Source organism: Muscardinus avellanarius (genome assembly GCF_963383645.1).
Source record: "Muscardinus avellanarius genome assembly, chromosome: 15".
NCBI classification, from domain to species: domain Eukaryota; kingdom Metazoa; phylum Chordata; class Mammalia; order Rodentia; family Gliridae; genus Muscardinus; species Muscardinus avellanarius.
In genome coordinates this window covers 26,568,655-26,582,091 of record NC_137801.1, presented here as the reverse complement: position 1 = coordinate 26,582,091, position 13,437 = coordinate 26,568,655, and the positions used below count along the sequence as shown (strand labels likewise).

At 39.2% G+C, this 13,437-nt stretch overlaps 1 protein-coding gene across 4 annotated transcripts in view; it reads right to left on the bottom strand.

Moving 5' to 3' along the window:
• The window catches only part of BIRC6 (baculoviral IAP repeat containing 6), a gene marked incomplete at both ends in the record, with an annotated part of 235,428 nt that overhangs the window by 32,367 nt on the left and 189,624 nt on the right, over window positions 1-13,437 (bottom strand). For all 4 annotated transcript variants that reach the window (XM_080711761.1, XM_080711762.1, XM_080711763.1 and 1 more), the window contains 3 exons: window positions 4,457-4,625; window positions 5,881-6,045; window positions 11,576-11,793. In XM_080711761.1, coding sequence (XP_080567887.1) covers window positions 4,457-4,625; window positions 5,881-6,045; window positions 11,576-11,793 — 552 coding nt within the window. The remainder of the gene's footprint in view (window positions 1-4,456; window positions 4,626-5,880; window positions 6,046-11,575; window positions 11,794-13,437) is intronic.

Here is a 13,437-nt window from a genome sequence, read left to right as displayed (position 1 = left end):
CCTAATGTTACAACAGTCTATCTGCTATAACTTCATAGTATGACAGTACTTTATTCACAAAAATTCAAATTAAACTGGAAAGCTACTAATCAACAAACATAAAACAAAAATAATACTCTGAAAGCTGGGCAAGGTGGTATATGCCTACAATCCCAGTACATGGAGGTTGAAATAGGAGTATCGTGGGTTTGAGAGGCCAGCTTCAGCAATTTAGTGAGGTGTGAAAGCTAGAGACATAGATAAAACTGAAGTGCAAATAATTTGGTAGAATTTGGAATTACCTATTAAAATTAAAAATACCATTGTTCCATGACTCAACAATATCACATGCTACTATGTTCTCTACAGACAAGGATGTCTGATTGGTAATATTTTCAGTACTGAAATAACCAAACAGTATCATATTCAAATGATTCTGCCCTATGTAACATTTGAAAAGGTAAGGTACAAATATCTCCCACAACAGCCAGGCGTGGTGGCTCAAGCTTGTAATCCCAGTACTTGGGAGGCTGAGACAGGAGAATCACGCAGGTTTGAAACTAGCCTCAGCTACTTAGTGAGGCTCTCAGCAACAGAGTGAGACCCTGTTTCCAAATAAAAATATAAAATAGGCCTGGTACAGCGGCATGTGTCTGGCCATGTCCAGCATTGGGAGTGTAGCCCAGAGGGTAGAAGGCCCCTGGGTTCCATCCCCAGTACCACAAAAACAAAACAAAAATCTCCCACACCAACACTTCAGTGGGATTACTTGCAAAAAGTACACACAGATGGTATTTATGTAAAAAAAAAAAATTTTTTTTTCTTTTTTGTGGTACCAGAGATAGAACCAAGGGACATCCCCAGTCCTATTTTATTCTTTATTTTGAAACAGGGTCTCATTAAGTTGCAGAGGACCTCACTAAGGTAGGTGAGGCTAGCCAAGAACCCAGATCCTCCTGTCTTACCCTCCCAAGTACTGGGATTACAAGCATGCACCACCAAGCCGGGCTGAAATGCTACTTTTCTAATGCATGGGGAACTACCTAAGAATACAAGGAAAATGGTGAATTGCTAAAAAGTAATTGCATATACATGAATACCATCTCCCACTGATTAGTCTGACAAAAGTATTTTTTCCTAGTCTTCATAAAGTAAATCACTTTGGTATGAATACTTCTAATTCTTTTTCTACACAAGCACTACTGTGAATGTGTTATTTTAAATAGTAGGCATTACTGTCAGGATTGTGTGAGAAACTAACATTTAGTGAGCTGCACAAGTTGCTGATGAAAGTAGATCAACACTGAAATCCACCCAACTACAGAGCTTTATCCCTCTCCTTGACTCTTCCTCACTGTCACACATGACCACTGAAACTTACTGAAAATATAAAAACAAAAGCAGCCCTAAAAATTCAGTTCCCTGGTTGCACTAGCTATACTCTATTGAAAAATAAAGAGATCCCACAGAAATAGTTATTAGAACAAAGACAAAAGTCTGAAGTTTGTGAATGCAAAGTTAACATGTATAAATACTATTAAAAAATTGTGAGCCAGTGTGGTGCACATGTGTGTAATCCCAGCATTCAGGAGGCTGAGACCGGAGGATTGTAGTTTGTGGACAGCCTCAGCTACTTAGTGAGGCCCTCCGCAACTTAGTGAGACCCTGTTTAAAAATAAAGAATACAAAATAGGGCAGGGGGTGTAGCTTAGAGATCGAATGCCCCCTGGGTTCCACCCCCAGACCAGCAAAAAAAAAAAAAAAAAAAAAAAAAAAAGTGTGTGTGTGTGTGTGTGTGTGTAGTACTTGGGACTGAACCCAAGGGTGTTCTACCTCTGAGCTACATCCCTATTTGAACTGTAATCCCTACTTATTTTTATTTTGGAACAGGGTCTCACTGGGTTGATGAGAGTCTCACTATTTGCCAAGGCTGTTTTTCAACCTGTGATCCTCCTGTCTCAGTCTCCGGTAGTGGGATTACAAGTATGCACCACCATGGCCAGCAAATGCTGTTAGTTTTATGTAATAAGTAATCAGGTGTATAATGCACTGGAAAAGATATTAATCATAATTGTAAATCCAATCCAAAATGAATAAAATCTTAAAAAAAATAGCCATGCTTTAGGACATGAGTGACATTCTCAATAAGGGACATTATTTTTATATAGAGACATACTCAACATCTAACATGCTGGCCATTTGTATTTCTTCTTTGAGAAGTGTCTATTCAGTTCAAACTGCCCATTTCATAATTAGGTTACTTGGTTTCTTGATGTTGAGTTTACTTTTAATTTTTACTTTTGTTTTTTGGTAGTAACAACTCAACTTAGGGGCAGTCTATATCCTAGTTATATCCCTAGCCCTTTTATTTTCTTTACTTTTTGTACTGGGGATTGAACCCAGGGGCATTCTACCTCCAAACTACACTCTGAGCTCTAGTTTTTATTCTTTATTCTTTTTTTTTTTTTGGTGGTACTGAGGTTCCTGGAAGCCCTTCTACCTCCGGGCTACACTCCCAGACCTATTTTTACATTTTTTATTTGGAAACTGGGTCTCCTAAGCCAGCGCGCGTGGCTGGCTTCGAACCTGCGCGATCCTCCTGTCTCTGCCTCCCAAGTGCGGGGATTACAAGTGTGCGCCACCACGCCTGGCTTATTCTTTATTTTGAAAAAGGGTCTCACTAAGTTGCAGAGGGCCTCACTAAGTAGCTATGGCTGACCGCAAACCACGATCCTCCAGTTTCAGCCTCCCAAATGTTGGGATTACAAGTGTGTGCCACCACATCCAGCTCTATAGTGTTTTATTTAACCAAAACAAACAAACAAACAAAGAAACAAACAAAAAACTATACTTATTTATGTATTTATTTACTCATTTATTTTGGAACTGGGGGTGGAACCCAGGGGCTTTTCTACCTCCAGGCAATACCCCAGACCTATTTTTATATTTTATTTGGAAACAGGGTCTCACTAAATAGCTGGTACCTGTGCAATCCTCCTGTCTCAGCCTCCCAAGCACTGGGATTATAAGTGTGCACCACCATGCCTGGCCTTGTCATCTACTTTAAAATAAAAAGGAATAATCTGATCACTTGAACTGTTTCTACCATCAGTCCTACCTTTTCACCTCCCCACCTCGTTCTTTATCATCAAGTGCTTGGGGACTAAAAGATTTATGTGCCTTTCTTCAGAAATAACTATTGTCAGCGAGATGTGGCAGCGCACGCTTGTAATTCCAGCATTTGGGAGGCTGAGACAGGAGGATTGCGGTTCGCAGCCAGCCTCAGCTACTTTGTGAGGCACTTTACAACTCAGTGAGACCCTATTTCAAAATTAAGAATAAAAAATAGGGCTGGGGGTGTAGCTTGAAGGCAGAATGCCCCTGGGTTCCATTCCCAGTAATGCAAAAAAGAAAAAGAAGAAAAAAAAAAAGAGAGAGAGAGAGAAATAACTATTATCTATAACTGTATAGTTTGATATGTAGATAGAATACTGCCATGAAGCCATGCGCCTTCGTTTTGTTATTCTCTGTTATAGGGTTGATATTTCTGGGGGAGGTGCTACTAGATATTGCACCCAAGCTATACGCACAGCCTGATTTCATTTCTTATTTGGAATCTGGTTCTCCCGAGGCTGCTGAGAACCTTGCTCAACTGCCGAAGCTGGCCTCCATCTCTGATCTTCCAGTCTCAGTCTCTCAAGTACTGGGATTATAAGCATGCACCACCATGCCTGGTAACCGGTTACACGTTAATAAAAGAAAGAAATGTACTTTCACAGGTAAAAATAAAGGAATCATAACTTTTATTCCATCCTATAGAAGACAGTACTAAACTAAGGGCACTAAAGCTGAACATTTTCAGAGTAATTTTTTTTGTGTGTGTGGTTCAGGGGGTGGCACCCAGGCATATTCTACCTCCGAGTTACATCCCCAGCCCTATTTTTTATTCCTTTTATTTTTAAAACAGGGTCTCACTAAGTTAGAGGGTCTCACTGAGTAGCTGAGGCTGTCCGCAAGCTGTGATCCTCCAGTCTCAGCCTTTCGAATGCTGGGATTACAAGCGTGAACCACCATGCCCAGCTTTTTAGAATAATTTTTAAGAAATTCATTGGCAGTATCAATTAAACCTTATTCTTTTTGAGCCAGGCGTGGTGGCGCACACTTGTAATCCCAGTGCTTGTGAGGCTGAGACAGGAGGATCGCGGTTCGCACACAGCCTCGGTTTCTTAGTGAGACCTTTTGCAACTCAGTGAGACCCTGTTTCCAAAAAATTATAAAATAGGGCTGGGAGTCTAGCCCAGAGGTAGAAAAGCTTTTGGGTTCCACCCCCACTACCACAAAAAACAAACAAACAAAAAAACCAAGAAAACAAACAAAATACTGACAACAAAAAACCCTTATTCTTTTTACAGTGCTGATGAAAAAAGAAGTGTTCACCCACAAAGATATTTCAAAGGGATAATCACAAGTGCTTTACCCGAGTCATTTCGTAGGTAAGACGACATGGCTGGCACGAGGCAGGACTGACTGAGAAGTTCCAGGAGCACAGAAGGCAGCGCGTGGCTGTTGTGTCCTCTGCTCTCATGACATGGCTGGGCCTCTCCATTTACAGCACCACTCACGGGATTTATGTAACTTGCAAGGACCTAACAATTACAGTTATTGAAATTACACTGGATTTTACTTTCACATACTTCAAAGGCTTATATTTTGTTAAACATTCATTCCAAATATTCAGAGAGTATATATTTTTACTCAACGTCTCACACTATATGTTTTAAAAAGAAGACATTTTCTGTTTAAATTTTCAAAAGAGAAGGATCTGTTTTGCCTTGTGATAGTGTTGCTTATAAAGAATGGTGCACCATTTGACTTAAGGAAAAACTGAAAAACATAGTACTGACTCTGACACTACTTTTAATACTTTATTGAATAGATTCAGCTCAAGTGTTATCCTAGAATTGCAGAAAGCAACTCTTAACAACTTGATGAAGGACCTAAAACTATTTTTTTAGTATGTCTTCCAATCTTTCTGTTCTATAAAGGCCTTCTGTACTAGTTCAATTTGTGTGATTCTAGAAACATTACAGAAAATTTTGGAAATTTAAATTTAAGGGTTTTGGGAATGTAGTTCAGTGGCAGAGCAAGCACAAAGCCACGAGTACATTCCCCAGCAAAAACAAACAATTAATTTTTTTTTGTATGTGTGTATGTGGCACTGGAGATGGAATTCAGGAGCATTCTACCTCTGAGCTCTATCATCAGTCCTATTTTACTCTTTTATTTTGAAACAGGGTCTAAGTTGCTGAGGCTGGGCTACAACCTTTGATCCTCTTGTCTAGGCTTCCCAGGTACTGAGATTAACAAGCGTGCGCCACCACTCATGGCAAAAATTAACTTTTAATACAAGAGTCCAAGTCGGGGATGGTGGTGCATTCTTGTAATCCCCGCGCTTGGGAGGCTGAGACAGAAGGATTGTGAGGATACAAAGCCAGCCTTAGTTACTTAGTGAGGCTCTTAGCACCTTAGTGGGACCCTGTTTCCAAATAAAAACATAAAATAGGTCTGGGAGTGTAGTCCAGAGGTAGAAGGCCCATGGGTTCCATCCCTAGTACAAAAAAAAAAAAAAAAAAAAAAAAAAAAAAGTCCAGATAAAACAAATTAAGAGGAGAAAATGATTAGAGGGTAGAAATCTAAGCCGGGTGTGGTGGCACACACTTGTAATACCAGCATTTGGGAGACTGAGACAAGAGGATTGTGGTTTGAGGACAGTCTCAGCAAGTAGTGAGCTTCGAATCAACCTCGCGAGACCCCTTTTCCAAATAAGAAGTAAAATTGGGCTGGGGGTGTAGATTGAAGGTAGAATGCCTCTAGGTTCAATATGGTCTTTACAAATAATACCTGCAGAAGACAGGTTACATGTTCCTCTTCCAGTCTTTGTTTAGTTAAGGCTTGTTCCACATCCCACCCGGAAGCTGTAGAACCTGTTCCAAAGCCAGTTCCTTTGGCCCAATAAAGCTGCTGCTCTTCTGTTGATGTAGGGTTATGGGAGCTTGACACCTGAGGCTAAGGGCAAAAAGTAAAATTTTATTAGGATGTGGTTTTATTATTCAGAAAATACTTACTACTGGCAATGGAAAACAGTTCAGCAACTAAGAATAGTTTAGCAGCTCATCAAAAAATTAAATATTGAATTATTGACTCAGGTATGTCCTCTGCCCACACCAAATGAAAACTGGTCTAAAACAAAGACATATGGCACATATGTTCATAGCAAAATTATTTGTAATAGTATATATGTCCAGTGGGAAAACAGATAAATAATACTAAGAAATACTATTAGCTATAAAAGGGAACAAGGTACTAATGCACGCTACGTGCAAAAACCTTGAAAACCTTATGCCAGCTGGGCATGGTGGCACACGCTTGTAATCCCAGTACTTGGGAGGCTGTGATAGGAAGATCGCAGGTTCACAGTCAGCCTCAGCTACTGGGAGGCCCTCCACAACTTAGCAAGACCCTGTTCCAGAAATAAAGAATAAAAAAATAGAGATGGAGATGTAGCTTGGAGGTAGAATGCCCCTGGGTTCAATCCCCAGTACTACCAAACAAACAAACAAACAAACAAACAAACAAAAACCCCAAAAACACCTTATGCTAGGTGTGAAACACTGTATGATTCAATTTATATAAAATATCCATTACAGATAAATGCATAGAGGCAGAATACAAACTGGCATGTGCCAGGGAATATGAGAAAGGATAGAGAGCAATTGTTTATACTTAAGAGTAGCAAAATTTTAAAAGCTATCAGGAGGTGGGTGCGGTGGCATATGCCTGTAATTCTATTATTTGGAAGGCTGAGACAGAAGGATCATAGGTTCCAGGCAAACCTCAGCAATTTAGTGAGATCTTCTTTGATATAAAACAAAAGCTAGACATGGTGATACACACCTATAATCCTACTTGGGGGGCTGAGACAGGAGGATCGCAGGTTCACAGCCAGCAATTTAGCAAGGACCTCCACAACTGAGTAAAATCCTGTCTCAAAATAAATGAGGCAGAATTTCCCAGATTCAATCCTCAGTACTTAAAAAATTGAAAATAAACATAAATAAAAAGGGCTGAGGTATGTGTAGCTCTGAGGTAGACTGTCCGGGGGTTCAATTCTCAGCACCACTAAAAAACAATAAAAACCTATCAGGAGCTGGGTGTGGTGGTGCAAACATGTAATCACAGTACTCAAAATCGAATAGAGAAAACAGAAAGTGAAAAGAAATGTGAGCCTGATCCTTTTAGGATAAATAGTACAAGACTGTATCAGAAGAACTGCGTCAAAGCAATATTTTCATAGTGCTGAGTTTCTTGAGTTCTCTGTATATTCTAGATTAGTCTTCTATCGGAGGAGTAGGAGGCAAAATTTTTCTCCCATTCTGTTAAAGTTCTTGATAGTTTCCCTTGCTGTACAGAAGCTTTCAGTTTAATGCAATCCCAATGTACTGATTCACCTTTTAGTTTCTTGTGCCTTCGGGGTCTTGTTGAGAAAGTTTTTGCTTGTGCCTCTGGACTGTAGTGTTGGACCTATTCCCTCAAGGAGCCTCAAGATCTCTGGTTTAATTCTCAGAAGGTCTTTGATCCATCTTGAATTGACTCTTGTGCAGGGTGAGAAAGTGGAGTTTATTTCCATTTTTCTTCATGTGGTTTAATTTTGAAAACACCATTTGGTGAACAGGCTATCTTTTTATCAGTGTATGTTTTTGGTTCCTTAGTAAAAAATCTTGGCTGTAAGTATGCGGATTTGTTTCGCAGTCTTCTATTCTGCTCCATTTGTCTATGTATCTGTTTTTGTGCCAGTACCATGCTGTTTTTATTACTACTGCTTTGTAGTATAATTTTTTGGGGGGGACAGTCTGGAGCTAGAATCCAGGGGTACTCTACCTCCGAGCTACAAGCCCAGCCCGATTCTTTCTTTCTTTCTTTCCTTCTTTCTTTCCTTCCTTCCTTCCTTCCGGCTGGCTTCAAACCTGCACGATCCTCCTGTCTCCGCCTCCCAAGCGCCGGGATCACAAGCGTGCACCACCATGCCCAGCTGTTTTTATTTTTTTGTGGTACTGGGGGTAAAACCCAGAGGCTCTTCTACCTCTGGGCTATAATCCCAGACCCATTTTTTATATTTTATTTGGAAACAGGGTTTCATTAAGTTGCTGAGAGCCTCACTAAGTAGCTGAGGTTGGCTTCAAATCTGTGTGATCCTCCTGTCTCAGCCTCCAAAGCACTGGGATTACAAGTGTGCACCACCACGCCCAGCTCTTTTATTCTTTATGTTGAAACAGGGTCTCACTGAGTTCCAAAGGGCCTCACTGAGTATCTGCGACTGTCTTCTGAACCAGGATCCTCCAGTCTCAGCCTCCCAAAAGTGGGGATTACAAGCGTGTGCCACCATGTCAGGCTCTCTTTTTTAGTAGTATAATTTAAAAGTCAGAGAACTCAATAAACTCAGCACAAAGAAAATGAATAATCCAGCTGGGCATGGCAGCACATCTTGTAATCCCAGCACTTGGGAGGCTGAGACAGGAGGATCGCATAGGTTGGAAGCCAGAAGCCATTCTCAGCTACTTAGTGAGGCTCTCAGCAACTTAGTGGGACCCTGTTTCCAAATAAAGTATAAATAAAATAGGTCTGGGAGGAGAGCCTGGAGGTAGAAAACCCCCTGTGTTCCACCCTCAGTATCACACACACACACAAAAGAAAGAAAATGAATAACCCAATAAAAAAAATGGCAAGTGAACTAAATAGACACTTCACAAAAAAAGAAATTCAAATGGCTAATAAACTCTAATGCATTATTGGTAGGATTGAAAATTAGTGCAACCACTCTGAAAAACAGCATGAAGGATCCTCAGAAATATGGGAACGAATTTATCATATGATCCAGTAATACCAAATACCACTTCTGGGTATCTACCCCCCAAAATGGAAACCAAACTACCAAACTAATGTATCCGTATCTATGTTCATAGCTGCACAATTCACCATTGCCAAACTATGGAACCAGCCAAGTTGTCCATCAACAGATGAATGGATTACACAACTATGGGCTATGTACTCAATAAAATTTTACTCATAAAGAAAAATATAGTTACGTCATTTACAGGGAAATGGACTGAACTGGAGAAAATTATGCTAAGTGAGTCACAAAAAATAAGAAACTGGATGTTCCCCCTAATAAGCAGAAGCTAGGGAAAAATGGGTCAGAGTATAAACTCGAGATGAAGGAGGAGAAACTATAAATGAGCAAATGAGGTGACCAATTGAGGGGAATGGGACGGGGGGGCGGGGGGATTCCCTAATGTACAGGATGTACAAACATGTCAAAGTCAATTGCTAAGCCAAACAAAAGAAGGAGGGAGGAAGGAAGGAATAAGGTGGGAATTGGGTAATGGCTAGTTGGTGATGTGTGCATGTATGCCTCTACTAGCATCTTGTACGACTACAATGCACCAGTAAAAAAAAATAAAAAAAATATTCTCAATCATAATAAGAAAATCTGCTTGAATTTACACAGCAGTTCTTAATGTCTTCCCTCCTTCCTTCCTTCCTCCCTTCCTTCCTTCCTTTCGTTGGTCTGGGGATGAAACCCAAGAGCATGTGACCTCTGAGCTATACCCCCTGCCCTATTTTATTCTTTATTTTGAAGCAGGGTTTCACTAAGTTGCAGAGGCCTCACTAAGTAGCTGAGGCTGTTCATGAACCGCGATCCTCTGGTCTCAGCCTCCCGAGTGCTGGGATTACAAGTGTGCGCCACCACACCCGGCTTTATCCTCATTTTAAATATTTGAGATAATTTTACTTTACATTCTGAGCAAGAAAGACATTAAAGAGCTTCACTAAGTAGCTGAGGCTGTTCTTGAACCACGATCCTCCTGTCTCATCCTCCCAAATGCTGGGATTACAAGCATGCACCACCATGCCCGGCTAGAATTTTCATTAAATTTGACATCTTATATATATCCTCGACATTTACAATTAAATTTTTTCTTTCTTTTTTCTTTTTGTGGTACCAAGGATTGAACCCAGGGGGCATTATACATCTGAGCTACACTCCTAGCCCTACTTTCTATTCTTTATTTTAAAACAAAGACTCTCTAAATTGAGGCTGATTGTGAACCTGCGATCCTCCTGTCTCACCCTGCCAAGTAGTAGGATAACAGGTATGTGCCACCATGCCTGGCTCTACAATTAAATTCCAACAGAAACACACAAGCAAAATCAATTGTGTATTTCTTTTTACTGAAATATTTTCTAAGAATAAACATACTGAAATAATATTTCCATAAGATGATATGTACAGTATGTGAATATATGGTTGAGGAATTCCCTCTTTCACATAAGATAAGCTGTTATGTCATTAAGTTCCATTACTGTAGAAACATTTACTAGAATAAACGATGTCAATGATTAAAAATAGCTATTTATTAAAAAATAAAAGTAATGTATTAAGCAGGGCAAAGTGACACACATCCAATCCAGCCTGTGGGAGGCTCACTTGAGCCCAGGAGTTTAATACAAGCTCAGGCTGTGAGCCTACCTCAGAAATACAACAAAAACCAGGCACTGTGGCGCAAGCTTGTAATACCAGTACTTGGGAGGCTGAGACAGGAGGATTGCACAGGTTCAAAACCAGCCTCAGCTACTTAGTGAGGCTCTCAACAACTTAGTTTCCAAATAAAATACAAAATAGGTCTGGGAGCCTGAAGGTAGAAATCCTCTGGGTTCCATCCCCAGCACCATAAAAAAATAAAAAACAAATAAAAAAAATAATAAAAGAATGCTTCAAGCCAGGCGTGGTGGCGCACGCTTGTAATCCCAGCATTCAGGAGGCTGACACTGGAGGATCATGGTTCGCGGACAGCCTCAGCTATTTAGTGAGGCCTTCTGCAACTCAGTGAGACCTGGTTTCAAAGTAAAGAATAAAAAATAGGGCAGGGGCTGTAGCTCAGAGGTCGAATGCCCCTGGGTTCCATCCCCAGACCCACAAAAAAAAAAAAAAGAATGCTTCTGGGTTCCAGTCCCCCCCCCCAAAAAAGTTTTAAAGTATTTTTTCAAAGTGTTTCATATATTTTATAGTTTTTAAATATTTTTTACTCTTATTTTCTATGTTTGATGCCATTCTAAAAAATCTTTAAAAAGCTCATTTATTGATCCTACACATAAAAAAAAAATCCTTATTAAATTTAGTTGAGCCATCAATCACTTTTGAGTAATTAATGACTTAATCTAAACATGATCATCTGAAAACAATGAGCTCCCTCCCAATTTCTTTTTCTTGTCTTACTACTACATTGGACAGCACCTACCATTCAATAATGATTCCCTAAAAGTTTAGGAGGAAAAAAGGAAAAAGATTATAGCATAAATTTGAATATCTTGGCAAAAGGGAAAGCTTATTAAGCTCTTAAATCTTTTAATTTTCAAATAGATGTGTTAACTTGTCATTTTTCTGAAAAAGCCTACAATTATAGTTTTTAAAATATCTTTTACTTTAGGTACTGAAAGGAACACCCAAGTCTCTCCGAATAATTAAAATTAAACCTACCTCTGTTTGATTGAGGCTTGAGTTAGGAACTCGTGGGGCATGGTGGCTCAGAGCAGACAGACAGACAAGAATGAGGTGTAGTGCTCCAATTTCTAGTGCCATCCTCCTTAGAAGCACGCCATCATCAGTTGTCAAGGGTGTAGTGCTGAACAAGCTACGAAGGACGTGGAAAGGAAGAGTTGGGAGCACATTGGCTGATGGAGATTGCAGAATATGACCTAGATAGAGAAGAGAAGAGGACTCAAGATAAAAAATATTTAAAAACTCAATAAGGAGAAGCTATATACATGGTCACAAATTAATAATGTCAATGTAATATAAAATTACCCAATTTATTATAAAACTATTTAAATACCAGATAGAACCGTAATATTTTCAAATTTAATTATAGTGTTAGGAAAAGCTCTCCAAAACACAGTATACACAAAGTGTAAAAAAAAACCTTGAGGCTGGGCATGATGGCGCATGCTGCTTGCAATCCCAGTACTTGGGAAGCTGAGAGAGAAGAATTTTAAGTTCACACCCAGCCTCAGCTACTTAGTGGGACCCTGTTTCAAAATAAACCATAAAAAATAGGGCTAGGGGTATAGCTTAGAGTAGAATGCCCCTGGGTTCCATCCCCAGTATCGACCAAAAAAAAAAAAAAAAAAAAACCAAAAACAAAAAAACCCCCAAATAACAACAACAACAAAAACTCAACCAATCAAACAAACATTTTCATACATATGATAATTACTATCTACAGATGATATAAAAATTATTAAACAAGAATTCAAATTAAAATCTGAATATTAAATAAGATTTAAAATTAAAAATTGATTACAATAGTAAAAACTAATTGCTTACTCTGAGAGTGTTTGCACCATGAACAGATAATGAATTAATGGAATCACCTGCTTTTTGCAATACATTTTTCTATTATGTTTCAGCTAGAAAAAAAGCTTACATACAAAGAAAGCAATGCCAGCTTCAGCTACTTAGTAAGGCCCTCTGAAAATTAATGAGACCTTGCTTAAAAATAAAAAATAGGCTGGGGGTATAGCTCAGAGGTAGAATGCCCCTGGGTTCCATCTCTAGTACCGCAAAAAAAAAAAAAAAAAAAAAAAAAAAAAAAAAAAAAAAAAAAAGAGAGAGAGAGAGAGAGAAATAGAAGAAAAATATTGTTTATTAATATTATTGAGTTAACAATTAGAGATAAACCAGATAAAAATCAACTTTACTAGGCTACCCTGTGATCACCTGATCTTTTCCTTCCTCCTTCCTTTTCTCTTTTCATTCTAATAATGCCAAATCAATGGAAATACCCACAACAGCTTTCTATAATTACTCTGTATTATTATATAATACATATAACTCTTGCTGGCCAGGATGTGGGGAAAGAGAAACTCTTTTACACTGTTGGTGGGAGTGCGGTGTAGTTCAGCCACTGTGGAAATCAGTATGGAGAGTCCTTAGAAAACTGGGAATAGATCCACCATTTGATCGGGCTATACCACTCCTGGGTATCTTTCCAAACGGGTTGAAATCAGAGAACTACGTTAACATATGCATACCCATGTTCATAGCAGCACAGTTTGTAATAGCCAAAATATGGAACCAACCTAGATCTCCATCAGCAGATGAATGGATTGCAAAATTATGGAAAATACACACAATGGAATTCTACTCAGCAATAAAGAAGAACAATATAATAGCATTTGCAAGAAGATGGAAGGAACTGGAGAACATTATGTTAAGTGAGATTAGTCAAACACAGAAAGAGAAGGGACATATGTTTTTCAAAATATGTTCAAGCTAGGGAGGAGTGGTAATACCAGAGGGATTCCAGATGATGGAGGGGAAATCTCAGCAAAGCTTGAACG